At 45.3% G+C, this 16876-nt stretch overlaps 1 protein-coding gene across 2 annotated transcripts in view; it reads right to left on the bottom strand.

The window, feature by feature from the left end:
- LOC120100082 (retinoic acid early-inducible protein 1-gamma-like) overlaps positions 1–16876 on the bottom strand; it is a 50189-nt gene that overhangs the window by 16332 nt on the left and 16981 nt on the right. Inside the window, exons 3-8 of one of the 2 annotated variants that reach the window (XM_087604456.1) lie at positions 10458–10500; positions 7573–7675; positions 7139–7269; positions 5720–5980; positions 5194–5457; positions 4482–4633 (exon numbers count right to left, since the gene is read on the bottom strand). In XM_087604456.1, coding sequence (XP_087460582.1) covers positions 4563–4633; positions 5194–5457; positions 5720–5980; positions 7139–7229 — 687 coding nt within the window. In that variant the 5' untranslated portion in view covers positions 7230–7269; positions 7573–7675; positions 10458–10500 and the 3' untranslated portion in view covers positions 4482–4562. The remainder of the gene's footprint in view (positions 1–4481; positions 4634–5193; positions 5458–5719; positions 5981–7138; positions 7270–7572; positions 7676–10457; positions 10501–16876) is intronic. The other variant, XM_087604459.1, reaches the window with a different exon arrangement.

The following is a 16876-nucleotide window of genomic DNA, read 5'->3' on the forward strand; positions in this document are numbered from 1 at the left end:
ACTGCAATAGTGGAAGTCGTTACCTGAAAATTCTTTGCAACCTGATATTACAGCTAGAACCCACCTATATGTTCTGACGACTCCCCCTTCAGTGGATGTCAACAAGCAGGAGGGCACAGAGCCAGGAGCCTTCTACTTCAGGGTGACACCTCTGCAGCCACAGAGACATTTTAGGAAGCTCAGGGAGCACTTTCTACATCTGATAATTGTGTTTCTGCAGGAAGTGGCACTAATGTGGAAAGGTTAAGTTAAGGAAATCATAGAGACCAGAGCCCACAGTTAGTGTCAATGAGTATCTGAAGCTCATGATTGGAGTGTGGGAGAGTCAGAAGAAGTGTGCACTAAGTTGTAGGGAAAGACCACACCCAACTGAGATGCCTGATAGAGAAACAACTGTAAAATATTATAGCACCAGGTGAAGGTACCATGGAAAAAGACTCCATGCACATACACTGAAAGACAGTGAGTCAAGCAGAGGCCCCAGTAGTAAACAGACATATGGTCCCCTTGAAGAAACTGAGTACTAACTTCTGGGAGTCTGAGTCATGTCTGGAGGGAGTTCACTGAAATATGGACCTTCTGAGGGGATGAGGCCAATTCTCTTCCCATGTTCCTCCTTGGTACCAAGTGAATATCTCCAACAGGGGCCCAGGACGATTGCTAGACAGCACAAGTCACAGAAACATGTGAGGCATTCTGAAAGTTCACGTGTCAGTGTCTGGGAGGGATCAGGTCAGATACAGAGATGACAGAGTTCCTTCTAATGATTCAACAGGGGAAAGGTGAAGTCATATTTTCAGTTTCTGTGTACTTCTGTCTGTATGTCAGACTGAATTGATTGTTTCTTTGTTTGTTAGACACAGAGCTGACAAGCACACAGTCCTCATGGTGAGTTGTCCTCTCTGGAAACAGCATTAAACTCTGGAGTGCCCTTTACCTGTGCACGGAAAACATTCCTTCTTTATTTTATTTTTTAGACATGTTTTCTCTTGGTAGCCCTGCTTGTCCTGGAACTCATGTACAGAATAGTGACCGTGAAGGCCAAGATTAGCATCCCTCTGCTTCTCTAGTGCTGGGAGCAAAGGCTGGCACATCCACTACCTGGCAAACATACTCTTTAAAAATTTATCTGTTTCATGAATCAAGGCATGAAAACCAGACCACTCAGCAATGTGTGATGTCATTTTCAAATCAGCAATGTGTCCATTGTTAATTTCAAACATGAATGGGCACTCAGAGGCTTTCATTCATCTCCTGGGTCGGCTAGAATGTGAAATCAAAGAATGACATCTGCTGGCCAAGCTAAGAATCTCCTGGATGATGACAGTAAACATGGGATAACAAAAAACCCAGGATCACAAAAACTATTCCCAATAATATCAGAAATTCTGGGGGGATCACCATCCCTGATCTTAAGGTGTATTACAGAGCAATAGTGATAAAATCTGTATGGTATTGGTACAGAGACAGGCAGGTAGATCCATGGAATAGAATTGAAGACACTGAAATAAACTCACCCTTCTACGGTCACTGATCTTTGAAGAAGAAGCCAAAACGATCCAGTGGGCAAAGCAAAGCATTTTCAACAAATGGTGGTGGATCAATTGGTGTTTGGGATGCAGAAAATGCGAGTGATTCATTTATATCTATTTAGACTCCAGTCCAAGTGGATCAATGATCTCCACATAAAACCAGATACACCGAATGTAATAGAACAGTAAGTGGGAAGGAGCCTTGAACACATTGGCACAGGGGAAATTTCCTGAACAGAATATCAATGGCTCAGGCTCCAAGATCAGCAATGGGCAAATGGGACCTCTTGAAAATGAAAGCTTCTTTAAAGCAAAGTATACTGTAAGTAGGACAAAAATGTCAATCTACAGATTGGGGAATGGTCTTTAGCAACATGAAATCAGATAGAGGGCTAATATCCTAAATATACAAAGAACTCAAAAAGTTAGACACCAGAGAACCAAATAACCCTGCTAAAACTGGGGTACAGAGGTAATTGATGAATTCTCAAATGAGGAATATCGAATGTCTGAGAAGCACCTAAAGAAATGTCCAACATCCTTAGTTGTCAGGGAAAGTAAATCAAAACATCCCCAAGCCTCCCCCTCAAACCTGTCAATATGGCTTAAGATCAAAAATTCAGGCAACAGAAGATGGTGGGTAAGATGTGAAGAAAAAGAACATTCCTCCATTGCTGGTGGGATTGCAAGCTGGTAGAAACACTCTGGAAGTCAATCTGGTGTTTCCTCAGAAAACTGGAAATAGTTTTACCTGAGGACCCAGCTATACCACTACTGTGCATATACCCCAAAAAATGTTCCTGCATATAATAAATGTAGGGAGCCGTATTGGATTGGGGCCTGGCTGATTTGTGGCTCAAAGTGTCTACATGACTCTTGGCTGCATGGCCACAGATGTTCAACCTTGAAATGACTGCCATAAGTCTTGAGAGTATTGGACAAAAGCCTCTCCCATGAATTTACGGCACAGAAAGATAACTTTCACAGGATGTTTCAGTCTGAGCAAACACCAGACGTCTCCAGCGTCTCCATCGCATGACCTCTTCACCTTCTGCTATCGCTTCTGGAATGCCCTTCTCCCTCCATCCTTTGTGTTTCACAAAGGACACTCCCCCTACCTGAAAGCCTTTAAAGCTGTAATGTTCACCCCAATAAACGAGACCTTGACAACAGAACTTTTGCTTGGTCTCCTTCTTCTCTTCACCCCCATTTGGCCTACAGGTAGAAAGCCTCTTCGGGACCCTGAATAACTGGACCTGCTGGACGGGTCAAATGAAGACATCTGTTCATAGCATCCTTATTTATAGTAACCAGAAGGTGGGATCAATCCAGCTGCCCCATGATGAAAGAAGGGATACAGAAAGTGTGATACATTTACAGAAGGGAGTACTACGCAGCTATTAAAAATGATAACTTCATGAAACAATTAGGGAAATGGATGGAACTAGGAAATATCATCCTGAGTGAGGGAACCCAGACCCTAAAAACACACATGCTATGAACCCACCGGTAAGTGGACATTAGCCCAAAAACTTGGAATACCCAAGTTACAATTCACAAACTCATATGGAGCTAAACAAGAAGGAAGACCAGACTGTAGATGCTTCAGTCCTACGTGGAAGAGGGAACAAAATGGTCAGTTGAGGAGGATTAACCTCCTGACAGAGAGAGGAGGGAAGACGTTCAAGACGGAGCAGGTACATGAAGAGACAGGAGAGAAGTTCAGAGCGACAGGGAAAGGAATAGAAATGTGTAGCTGCGTGGGGTATAGAACAAGAGGGGACCACTAGAAAGTCCCAGACACCAGGGAAGCTAGAGGTTCCCAGGACCCAGTGTGGATGACATTAGTAGAAATACCCAACAGAGAGGAGACAGAACCTGAAGAGACCCCGTGGATTAGGTAGACATGGTGCCAGTTGAGGGACAGGGCCTCCCACCCATCTCAAGGTTTTCAACCCAGAATTGTTCCTGCCTAAAGAAAATGCAGGGACAAAACCTGGAGCAGAGAGTGAGGGAAAGGCCATCCAGAGTCTGCCCCACCTTGGGATCCATCCCAAACCCATACATTATTACTGATACCAAGAAGAGCTTCCTGACAGGAGCCTAGTATATCTGTCCTCTGAGAGGCTCTGCCAGCACCTGACTAATACAGAAACAGATACAGCCAACCATCAGTCTGAGGAGAGGGACTCCAATGGAAGAGCCTGGGAAAGGACTGAAGGAGCTGTCCATAGGAAGAATAACAGTATCAACTCACTGGACACGCAGAGCTCCCAGGGACTCAACCATTATCCAGAAAGTGCACATGAATGGGTCCATGACTCCAGCTACATATGTAGCAGAGGACTGCATATCTGGCATCAATGGGATCAGGAGACCCTTGGTCCTGTGCAGGCCTGATGCCCCAGCACAGGGGGATGCTTCAGAGTTGAGGTGGGTGTGAGTGGGTGGGTGGGTGGGTGGAGGAGCACCCTCATAGGAGCAGGGTGGAGGGTGGATAAGATAGGGAGGTTGCAGAAGGGGAGCCAGGGAAAGTAGGTAACATTTGACATGTAATTAAATAAAACAACCAATAATAAAAAAACCCCAGCAAATCCAACTTCAAAAAAAATTTAAGAGTACTGCTCACTCTTCCAGAGGTCCTAAATTAACTCCCAGCAACCACATGGTGGCTCAGAGTGATCTTTAAAGGGATCTGATGCCCTCTTCTGGTGCCTGTGAAGACAGCGACACTGTACTCACATACATAAATAAAATAAAAATCTTTTTTAAGAAAAAAAAATTCGAGGGTTTGAGAGAAGGCTCAGAAGTTCCCTTGCTGTTCTTGGAGAGGTTCTGCGTTCAGCTCCCAGTACTCGAAACCATCTGTAACTCAGTGAGACACCTATTGCAAGTCCCCTGACAAACAAAACTACCAAGGACAGGATGAGACCCCACGCTGCTCCTCACCTCCTTGGGTACAACACATCCTCTTCACACATATGCAAATGAAAATAATAAAGATGATGGAGATGATGAGTCCCACAGGGATCAATAATACTTCCTTATAAGGAACCTGGCTGGTAGGTGGAGGCTGGGTGATATCTGGGGCCCTTGTTGATCTGTAAAAACATAGGAAAGTTCTCCATAAAGTGAAATACACACCTCCATTAGCACCTTCTCTCCCAAGGCAGCCAGAGGGACTCCCATGCCAGACCTATTTACAAAGTCCTGAGTAGACAGAGGAGTGGGAGTTGTATAAATGATGTCTCAGCAGAGTTTATTTCATTACAAAGGAAAGTTAATGTCTATCAAACCATCCCAAAAGTTGATAAATGAACTGTGGATATCACTGGATGTTGGGGAAATTGCTGGTGTATAACTGTGCCAGAGTCAGATGGTAAATCCTTTAAAAAGTGATGGTGGAGCTGGTGGAAGGCCGCTACCTGAGGATGAGAGGGCGGGAAGTGTACAGTGATGCACACAGAGTTAGGGCTCATCAGCAGGCCATGCAGAGCCTGGACCACTGGTTAACAGGGAGTGAGGAACGCTGGGGTGTGAGATGGACTGAGGAATCCCTGTGGTCATCACTGTCTCCTCAGCCAGGAACACTACCCAGAAATCACTCACTCAGTTTATGAAATGAGAAGAAGTTCCTTCTGACAATCCAGGTAATACCTACTTGTTCTTTCCTCGTGCTGATTTAAGAATTCATTGAATTTTTTACTGCATTCTGCTATGGACAAATTCAGATGTTTCATTAATGTCTCATCATCTTTCCATTCTTTCATGATGTCGCCTGGTACAGGATTGATCAGTTTCCACTTCATAGTCTTTAGGTCCAAGATGAAGGAATAATTTTCACTGGTGTTGAATTCCCAGGAAGCACCAATGATTTGTTCATGGCTGTGCTTAGAAAGCATGGTGACCCGTAAAGTGGGGTGACCTGCAAGTCACATACAACACCGCCATTCTTCCATTCTGATCCATTCGTCACCTCCTCAAGGTCAAGTCTTTCTCTACAAGCTTAGGTGTCAGTATCTTTTCCACACGACTTTCTCTTTTTATCCACTGTGTACCCTGGGCCTGCACAGTACCACAAGTGCTCAGCTCCTTCACCCAAAGACACTCACATCCCATTCCTGCATGTGCTCTGCCCCTCTTCTCTTGCCAACCATCTCTGCCTCTGTGCTCAGTCCCAAACTTACCACTGGTCTTGGTAGTGTGCACTTTGATTTCAGACACTTTGTCCCTTAACTCCTGTTTCCATCGGTCTATCCACTGGGTCAAACATGTCCACACTTCGGTGGCATTTGCCATTTTCTCTTGGTTACCCAAAGGCATGGTCTTGTTCACGTTATTAGAAGAAAGGAAATCAATTCCATCCATTGAACACTGTCCTTCATACCAGAGAGGTTCTGCTTTGGTAGGAGACCTGATGATCAAGTTGCAACTAAGAGAGTGTACATCTGTGAGAGAAACATGAAGGTGAGTTCCAAATTGGGAGCACAAAGCCATAGGACACATGTTCCTGTGACCCCAAGCATTCTTCTGAAGGGCAAAGGTCAGGAGGAGGTGACTCTATTCAAGAGGCCCACCATCTCTGCATCTTCTGTTCTGTGAGAACAGTGGCTGGGTCACATTGGTTGGACCCCTCCTCTCACCCCAATGCATACCATGTTATCAGCAGGATTATCTCAAAAGTACACTTATTGTCTACTATCAAGGATTGAAGTATAAAGTATGTCAGATAACATCCATGTTCCTGGGGATGAAAATCTATCTGAGCACTCACGGGTAGGGAGGCAACATAGAACACATGGAAATTCAACATTGAACCTGGTGTTGAGGGAAGCTCCTGAGGCAATGCCCCAGTTGTCCTGGAGAGGGAAGCTGCCAGCTGTGAGCTCAGTGCTCATCCCTGCTCCCACTGGGCTCTGTCACACAGCTCTCTTGGCCATCAGAGCTCAGCTTCTCCCACATTAAACCACACACCTAATCCATTCTCAGGAAAAGATCTCTGTCTGTCTGTGACGTGCTTGAAGGCCCAATCTCTCTCCTTAAACCTTTCTTTCCCACCAGTCTGGAGGTACCATGAGACAGTGGATGGGAAGGTAGGAAGGAAAGCTCAAGAACAAACAGATTCTAAAGTGGTGCAGAGCTTGTGAGGAATCCCCAGGAAGGCAGTCTTCAGAGCACAGCCTGCCTTAGGTTCAGGTCAGCTGTCTGAGTCTTTCTCCAGTAGGGGTCAGCACTGTGCCCAGCATATCCAGTCCCAGAGACTGGTTTTTAGACTTCCTTCCTAAGGACCCCACTGGTGCTGAGGACATCACCAGGTATTCTTTTCTGTCTGCTGTAACCTTCAACCCTGTATCCCCTCTATGCTGTCCTGCCATAACTTTTTTTTTTCAGAACTTCTATGTGCAGCGTGGGGGAGGAGAGTAGAGGCAGGCAGAGGCAGGGTCCCCAGTTGCTGAGGTGGTGAAGTAGAGAGGAAGACTTGGAGCTTCCTGGGAGCTCAGGACTGAGAGAACTTCCTGACTTAGCCAATTCCTTGCTCAGTGCCCTAACCACCTCCATGTAGACCCCTCCGTGTAGACCCCTCCATGTAGACCCTGGGAACTCACCTTCTAGCATCGCGGTCCCCAGAAAATTCAGCAGCACCAAAAGGCCCAGATTCAGAGAAAGATTGCACTTGGTGGTGGCTCTCTTTGCCATGGTCCTTTCTGAGCCCAGGCAGCCTAGGGTGCGACCAGAGCTGCTGAGAAAATCAGGAATCCTCAGTACCGCTCCACACAGGACCCAGTGCAGAGAACTGAGAAAGTCCCAGGCACCTGGACTTTGAATTCTGGGGTTTTCGCGCTCCAGCCTTGCAGGTTCCTAGTATCCCTTTTCCTACTTGTTTCTGGGAATCCCTACGGGACCTGGTGGCTCTGGTCCTCAGTCCCACATGCAGAGGTCCCTGAGGTCCCGGAGGGCCCGTGGAGTTTGCTACTGTGACCTGAATACTGAGCCTACTTTTTCAGGACTCTCTCATTGGCCACCCCTTCATCTCACTCACCTTCAGTTGGGCCCTCAGGGTTCCTTGGAATCAGGGTAAAGAAACAAAATAACCAAGTCTCCAGTGGCAGTCCGCAGTAGATGTGTGATGCAGCCAGTCGCCCCTGTGGAAAGTAGAGAGAAGCCTGCTCTGCCTACAAGTGGGAGAGTGAAAGGGGCGGAGTCCTTAGCAGACACCAGGAGGCTCAAAGCCAAGCCCCAGAACCAGAAGGAAGCCTACCAGCCCAGCAAATTCCTCAAGGTCAACATGAACAAACCACAGACAGTGATGGCAGCCCTTTGATGTGTAAAGTCACCACTTGGTCCTAATGTATGTGCAGGAGCAGGACACCATTTGTCACCAGTGCCACACAAACTAGGTGTATTTTGTGTGCAGAATGTGTCTTTCTTCGGGCCTGTAATACCCTTCACATGAGAGATTAATGAGGGAAATCTTTATATTCTGTATAAAAAAATCAAATTTATATACTAAAATCATTTGTCTAAAATTTAAGTTGTTTTCAAGTAAAAGTTGAAATGCAAAAAAAAAGAAAGAAAGAAAAGAAAGAAACAAAGAAGAGAAAAGAAAGGAAAAAGAAAAAGATTGGCGTGGTCAGCACATCCTCTGCAAAAAGTGCAGTCAAAATCAAGGAAATTTACAACCAGAGCTCCAGTTTCTGCCCACTCCCATGCATGCAGCACTCACAGAGTCACTGGTTTGTTCTCACCCAGTAGGGGCCCCAATGATTGTTCTAGCAGTTTCCACTGCTGCTTCTTCTCCTGGAGACACAGCCTCAGGCTCCCTCAGACTCAGTCTGCTCTTCTCACTTCCTCCATCTTCTCTCCACACCACACTCTGTCTTTCCAGCTCCCTACCCCATCATCCCCTGGTGAAGGCTCTGCTTCTTTGCTGCCCTGCTGTTAGCCACTCTCCCCCGTCCACTAGTGCTTCCCAGTGACCTCCTTTCCACCCCTCCCCCGTTTCCTTCCTTCTAATCTCCCCAGTGAAGACAATTACCACCTTTGTTTAAAAAAAAATAAAATCATGTGTTTATTATATATAAACAAAGAACACAGGAGCTGTCTTCAGACACACCAGAAGAGGGCATCAGATCTCATTACAGATGGTTGTGAGCCACCATGTGGTTGCTGGGATTGGAACTCAGGAACTCAGGACCTCAGGAAGAGTAGTCGATGCTCTTAACCAGTCAACCATCTCTCCAGCCTGACAATTTCTATCTTGCGTTGAAGAGAGACTATGCTTTCCTTTTCCACTTAGCTCTGTGACACTTAGAGACAGTGTTTCTATTTGTAGCCCTGGCTGTCCTGGAACTCACTCTGTAGACCAGGCTGGCCTCAGTGAACAGCCTGCATCTGTCTATAGAGTGCTGGGATTAAAGCCATGTGTCACCATGCCTGGTATTGAAAACCTGTAAATGTTGTCAGGGAATTAGATGCAGGCTCTACCCTCCTTGGACACTGACCGCATTCATATGCTGCACACACACACACACACACACACACACACACACACACACACACACAGGCACACAGAGAGAGTGGGGGACAGAGAGAGAGAGACGAGAGAGAGAGAGAGAGAGAGAGAGAGAGAGAGAGAGAGAGAGAGAGATGAGATGATGAGATACATGTGAAACAAAAATGAATGAAAAATTTTCATTAACCACCACTGTTATATCAGGGCCCTTGGGAGCAAATTTGTGAATCTGCTCATCTGTCTGTCTGTGTGTGTGGGTGGGAGGCCCCGTCCCTCAACTGGGACCATGTCTGTCTAATCCAGGGAGTCTCTTCAGGTTCTGTCTCCTCTCTGTTGGGTATTTCAACTAATGTCATCCACACTGCATCCTGGGAACCTCTAGCTTCCCTGGTACCTGGGACTTTCTAGTGGTCTCTGCCCATTCCACACCCCAGACAGCCTCATATTTCTATTTCTTTCCCTGTTGCTCTGAACTTCTCTTCTGTCTCTTCCCATACCTGATCCTTCTCAACCTTTTTTTCCCACCTTCTCCTCCTATCTCTCCTCTCTCTTCCATTGATTATTTTGTTCTGTCTTCTAAGGAGGATTGAAACATCTACATTTTATATATGTAGGAATCTCTTTTGGGGTATATGCCCAGTAGTGGTATAGCTGGGTCTTCAGGTAAAACTATCTCCAATTTCCTCAGGAAACACCAGATTGACTTCCAGAGTGTTTTTGCCAGCTTGCAATACCACCAGCAAAAGGAACGTTCCTTTTTCTTCAAATCCTCGTCAGCATCTCCTGTTTCCTGAGTTTTTGATCTTAGCCATTCTGACAGGTTTGAGGAGGAATATCAGGGATGTTTTAATTTGCTTTCCCTGACAACTAAGGATGTTGGACATTTCTTTAGGTACTTCTCAGACATTTGATATTCCTCATTTGAGAATTCATCATTTAGCTCTGTACCCCATTTTCAACTCTAAAAGGTCTGCTCATTCTGATCCTTCTGGGTCTTACGGGTTGGCCTAAGATAGGAGCTATTAATGTACAGACTTGGCCCGAGTTGTTAGAATTATTGTGTGGTGTTGGATCATGTCATCCACAGAGAGCATGCAGACTTTAATCACAGTCCTGGGAGAACCTTTTGTTCGATATGAGAAGAAATCCTCTCATTTCCATTTTCCTGGTATCTTCTTTGGATCCTTGGGTTCTCTGTCCCATCAGCAGGACTTTACTGTTTTATCCTCCTCTGACTGCAGAGTTAAACTGACTCTGGTGCCTCCTGTACCCAACCATCATCATCTCCAAAATTACCGTGGAGTGGGGGCTGAAGACTAAGCTGAGACTTCAATCTAATAGACAGAGAGACACTGTAATAGCTAGTGGCTTGGATTAAACAAACCACTGGGACCTGTCTCCAAAGTTCTTACCTGATTTATAAACCAAGAAGAAGAGTGAGAACACAGCCCTTTCCTTTTATTTGCATCAATAAAGGATGATGATGATGATGATGATGATGATGATGATGACAACGACGACGACGACGACGATGGTGGTGGTGGTGAGGAGGAGGAGGAGGAAGAGGGGGCAGAGGAGGAAGAAGGTGGCAGCAAATTGTCTTAGAATGCTATTACTTTTAGTAATTGTAAACTTCTAGTAAGAAAAATATTTTAATAATGTCTTACAAAAATGTCATAGTAATTCTGATTAGACAAGGTCTCTAACAGGCTTGGGATTCACAAAGTAGACTTGAAAGTCTCGCCAGGGACTCAGATCTTACTTATTTTTATTATATATATATATCAATATTTGCCTGTGGTTCTGTGTACCATGTGCAATGCAGTGTCTGTGAAGGCCTACAGAGTCCAAAGAGCTTCAGAGAGCAATGAAGTTATAGATATTTGCCTCTGCCTTGCTAGTCCTGACAAGGAAAGCACCCAGCACCATGTCCAGCCCTTTTACAGGAGGTCCAACAATTAGCTCAGGTTCTCATGGCTGGGAAACACGCAGTTTAAACTCAGGCTTCTCCTCATTCTTTGGATACAGGACTTTTAGTCATCAGCAAACCACCAGAATTCTCTGGAGCTAATGCCCATGTGTCATAGAAATGTCTGGCAGGAATCTGGTCAGAGGCTAGTCCGTACTACATGTAAAACAGAATCTAGAACCTCTAAAACTTGTACTGAAGTGTGTGTAAAAAGACGCAAAGAAGTACACATGTCAAGAGAGATGAGTAATGAAATCAGTAGTATGGCTTTGTTGTAGCCAAAGAAGAGGAAGTGGGTCACTGGAGCTAGCCTGAAGTTTGAAACACCAGTTTATAACCCAGAGTCTCTGTCTTCTGTGGCCTTTAGGTAGGGATGTAGAACTCTCAGCTACCATATATTCCTGTGTGCTGCCATGCTCCCCAACCTGAGAAAAAAGAACTGAACCTGTCCAATGGTAAACAAGCCCCAATAAAATGGTCACTGTGCCTTAGTCAGGACACTGACTTTCTTTGTTAGGGTTTGACTTCTGTGAACAGACACCATGATCAACGCACCTTGATAAAGGACAACATTTAATTGGAGCTGGCTTATAAGTTTAGACGTTCAGTCCATTATCATGAAGGTCGTGTATGACAGTGTCCAGGCAGGCGTGGTGCAGGAGGTGCTGAGAGATCTATGTCTTTACCCAAAACAAGCCAGGAACAGACTTTCCTAAGGCAGCTAGGAGAAGGGTCTTAAAGCCCACCATCACAGTGACATACTTCCTTCAACCAGGTCATACCTGCTGCAAAAAGGCCATACCTCCTAACAGTGCCACTCCCTAGGCCAAGTATATTCAAACTAACACACTAACCAAGATAAAATTTGGTCCCTAGGAGTGGGGTAATGCTGTCACAAGCCTGACCAAGCTGTTCATGGGCAGAATGTGGACTTTTGAACCTTGAATTAGCAAAGAAGTTGATCATTTTTTGGAGGGCGTGTTGGGCCATAGGAGCAAGTCCATGGACAACAGTGATGCCTTGAGAAATATGGATCAGGACAGCTTGATATAATTGGTTTCAGAGGAGAAGTGTCCTAGAAAATGACTTTGTAATATTGTTTTGAAGAATGTGTTTACTTTGTGCTCTGCCCTCCTTCCCTCCACCCGATGAAAAAACTGTCTAAACAAAATTGAAGAGTTTAGGATTAATGGCTTTGGCAGAAGATATTTCAAGACATCTTGGTATTGAATACGTCTTGTGGTTGTTAGAGGTTACTCTTATGCAGAATGAAAAGTAGAAAGCTGGGTAAGGAAAAGTACAAAAGGTATAGTTTGAGAAGAAAAGGAGCACCAGGAAGCATAATGAAGAAAATTCATTACACATGAAAAGGTATCTAAAATCTGCCTTCCCAAGGCTCCTCTGTCAACTGTGTCAACCAGACCACTGAGGATAGAGAGATGGCACAGAGATTAAGGGCACTGGTTGTTGTTGCAAAAGATGTAGATTTATTCCCAGAAGCCACGTGGTTGTTCACAACTGCATAGAACTCCATTTCAGGAGGGATCCTATGCCCTACTGTAGTTTCCAAGAGCAACAAGCAAACACATGACATGGTACACATGCATAATGAAGGTAAGATATTATGCACATAAAATCAAAATATACCTAAAACAATTTAAAAGTGAGCCAGCTCAAAGACAGACCCAGATGGACTTCCTAGTAGGGTCAATCAGGTCACAACAAGTAGAGACCACTCATCTCCACAGCAAGGGCAGTGATTATTTCTCTCTAGCTTAATTATTGCCCTGTCACTCAGGAACAATGCCTCGGTGCTACTGTGAATGTGTAGAGTGGAAGTTTAAAGGAAACTCTCAGAGCTTAAAAATAAGAAAGGCCAAAGTGTAGTTGCTTCAATCCTACATAGAATGGGGAACAAAACAATCACAGGAGGTAGACAGAGGGAGATGTCTGGGAGATAGAACAGAGGCAATGGAAGGGACAGGAGAGAAGTACAGAAGGTCAGGAAATTGAGTAGACACACGGAGCAGTGGAGGATGGGGAGATGGGGGTAACCACTAGAAAGTCCCAGACTCCAGGGAAGCAAGAGGCTCCCTGGAATCAATGGTGATAACTTTAGCCGAAATACCCAACAAAAAGGAGATATAACCTGTAGTGACCACCACCAGTAGAGAATCATGGCCTCCACTTGATGGGTGGGGCCAGCCAGACATCTCAAAACTTTTAACCCAGAAATGTTCCCAGCATAGCCAGCCTGGTGATTGGTTTTAGGCTCCCTGCAGACCCCAGTGGTGCTGAGGGCATCAGCAGATGCTCCCTTTTGACTGCAGTTCTATTCATCCATGTAGCTCATCTTACACACCCCAACCCTAACTTTTTCCTGACTTCCAAAACCAACTGAAGGCTTGGTGGAGTGGAGCCAGGCAGAGCCAAGGCCCCTAGTCCTTGAAGGAGGGAAAGAGAAGCCCAGCAGCTTCCCTCCCCATAACCCAGGCATGAGCTTCCTCACTTAAACCAGGTCCATGTTCTGTAACGAAACCTCCCTCCATGTAGACCCTGAGATCTCAGTGTCTAGCAGCATGGTCCCCAGATAGCTCAGCAGAACCAAAGGGCTCAGAGTCAGCGAATGATTTCACTTGCCGGTTGCTCCTTTTGCCATGATCCTGCCATGGTGTGATTGGAGCTGCAGAGACAATGTTGAAATCTACCATATCACCTCCACTCTTAACTCCAACCCCAGCACACAGAGGACACAGCACAAAAAAAAAATCCAGGCTGTGAATTCAGGACTTTTCAAGCTAGAGTCATGCAGGTTCCTTGTCCTTGTCTCAGGTAATCCTTCCAGGGCCTGTGGCTCTGATCATCCCTCCCAAGGAACAAGGTGCATGTCACTCCAAGGTGCCTGGAGGCCTTGACACTTTTTCAGGGCTCCCATACCCCCCTCATCTCCCAGTTCATTCATCTCACTCACCAGCATCTATACCCTCAGAGTCTCTTGGGAAAAGAGTAAGGAAACAGAGAATGAAGTTGGTGCCTTCACCTTGATCTGATGCAGCCTGCCACCAGAGTCAGAGACATTTATACCAGGCCAGTCCCTACCCAGTGAGGTGGCACGCCCATGCACACATGCAGTGTCACTCTGGGCGGTCAACATGAGATCATCAAAGTAGGTGGCCCTAAATATTGGCTGTACTGGTTTCCTGTGCTTCTCCTCTAGCTTGAGAACTTCCCGCAGTCTCCCTCAGGCCTCCAGCCTCCTCTCCCTCACTTCCTCTTTTCCTCTCCATCTCAGACTCATTCTTTGCCTTTCCAGGTCCCTTCAGCATCATCCCCTGGCACAGGTACAAGCTCTTTCCTGTCCCACTGCTTGTCACTGTCGCCCCTGGTCCACTGATGCTCCATGGTCATCGACCCCATCACAGCCTTGTTTCTTTCCTTCTACTTTCTCTGTACTGAAGACAATTACTATCGTGTGGGGAAGGATGGTTGAGCTTTCCCCTTAGCTCTGTGACACTAGAACTTAAGAGCTTCTGGGAAGTTCTGCAATCAAAAACTTTTTTCTAATTAAAAGCATCTTCTGGGGCCTTAACAGATACCCAGAGGTTAAGAGAACCTGCTGCTCTTTTCGGGTACCCAGACTGGGTTCCCAGCACTCACACAAGAGCTCCCCTCCTCAGGTTTTTTATTTTTTTGCCTGTTTTTTTTTTTTTTGTGTAGCCCTAGCTGTTCTGGAACATTCTCTGTAGATCAAGGTGGCCTCAAAATCAGAGATTTCCTGCCTGTCCCTCTTAAGTGCTGGGATTAAAAGCTTGTGCCACAATGCCTGGCTGATCAAAACGTTCTATAATGGTGGCTGCAGGGAATTAGATTCACGTTTCTCTTCATCATGGTCATTGCACAACCATAATGTGGTCACACACTGGTAAAACACTCATGTACATGAGTCAAAATTGAATGAACACTTTTCTTTCTGTTGTAGAACAGGCTTCTACATAAGAAATGTCCAAATCCCTGACAGATTACATATGAATCACTTTTTTAACATGCTTTTGGCTGTGAACTATATTTTTAAAGGGGCGTGTGTGTGTGTGTGTGTGTGTGTGTGTGTGTGTGTGTGTGTGTGTACAGGACAGAGATTAACATTGTGTGTGGATCCACAGGTTCCATGGACCCTGCTTTAGGACACAGTGTTTCACTAGCCCCAGAAGTCTGCCTTGGTGATCATGTTTGCCCAGAGATCCCAGCTCTGCCCAACTCTGAATCCAAATGTCCTTAACCTCATCCTGGAGCCGTTTCCCAAGAGGTTTCTTTCCCCTGAGGAGTTCCTCTCTGCTGACTTGTGAAATCATTTGCACACACATTTGTCCCCAGCTGTCACATCAGGCCCTTGCATTTATTCACCAGTGTCACATGAGGCAGTTGGGAACAAATCTGTGAATCTCCTGGTGTGTGTGCCTGTGTGTGAGTGTGGCAGGGGAGTTTTGGATGAGTCAATATACAAGACAGAGATTAACCTTGGGTGAAGATTCACTGGTGCCATATAACTTCTGATTATTCCAGGTGAAGAACTTGAGATGCTCAGTGTTTGTCTGTGTGGGAGTAGCCACAGCTAATGACACTCACTGTTGAGTCTGACAGACCCTCTGTGCACTGAGTCTCCCTCACACTGCCTTGGGAGCTTCAGTGGAGGGAACTCAGAGCAGCTGTCTCTCCTGGGTGCTGAGGCTGATCTCCCTGGCTGAGGTGTGCATTTCTCTCCTATGAGACACTCTGATGAATCATAGCCACTCAGCTTCTCTGTCCTTTGAGTTTCTTGCTAGACTGCTCACAACTGTTTTCTAGTAATTGTTTCTGTGCTATTTGGTTTGTGGGTCCAGCTGTCAGCTCACAAACATCCACAACACATTGTTGAGCAGTTAGATCTGCATATGAACAAAACAGTCATAAGCATACAGTAAAATACATAAATCTAAAATTTAATAACTATGTTTAGTCTTTGAAGATTGTCATATTTCAGTATGAACTTGAGTTTACCCCCCCTATTGAGAATACTATTAGGAATTTATATGCTTAGCAGAACGCCTCCTGGAAGTTGTATCTCCCTGGCTGGTAGCAGGGAGTGGACCAGGCTAGCCTTAACCTCTTATAGGAAGGCACGCCGCTGCTTAAGGGTAGGATTAAGCATGCTCCAGATCCAGTAGTATTTGCTTTTCAGAACTGTCTTTCACTACATTGTTTAAAAACCCTTTTCTTTTGTTAGGCCTCTTAATAGCAATGGCTCCATATTTGGAAACTAAAGCAAGGCAACTTGTTTACAAAGGAATCACAAGAAAGTGTCTTCTGAATGAAGACTTGAAGAGGAGGCTGTCTGCCTCAAAAACTAGTTTTCTGTGCAATACACCTCATCTTGTAGTCAGACATTAACCTTCTGCAGTCTAGAGCAGGGGTTCTCAACCTGTAAGTTGTGACCCCTTTGGGTGGTTTGCCTATCAGATATAAAATTCTATTTTCTAACAGTAGAAAATTAGAAGTATGAAAAATTAGAGTAGCAATGGAATACATTTTTCAGTTGGGGTTCATGACACTGAGGATCTGTGTTTAAGGGTCACAGCATTAGGGCAGTTGAGAATCACTACTCTTCAGAGCCTTAAGAAGCAGGACTTGATTTCAGTTCTCAGATTTGAATGTATGAAGTACCCATGTGTCTGAAGCACCCAGGTTACTCTGGAACATCCCACGTGATTTCTGACTGATATCAGAGAAGATTGAAATTGATACTGTATAAACACAGCCCCACACTACTTTCTGCCCTTTTTATTGGTTGCAGACAGCAGTGTTAAGGTCTGAAGTTTTTTGCTGAGG

The sequence above is a fragment of the Rattus norvegicus genome, chromosome 1 (assembly GCF_021556685.1).
Source record: "Rattus norvegicus strain SHRSP/BbbUtx chromosome 1, alternate assembly SHRSP_T2T, whole genome shotgun sequence".
NCBI classification, from domain to species: Eukaryota; Metazoa; Chordata; class Mammalia; order Rodentia; family Muridae; genus Rattus; species Rattus norvegicus.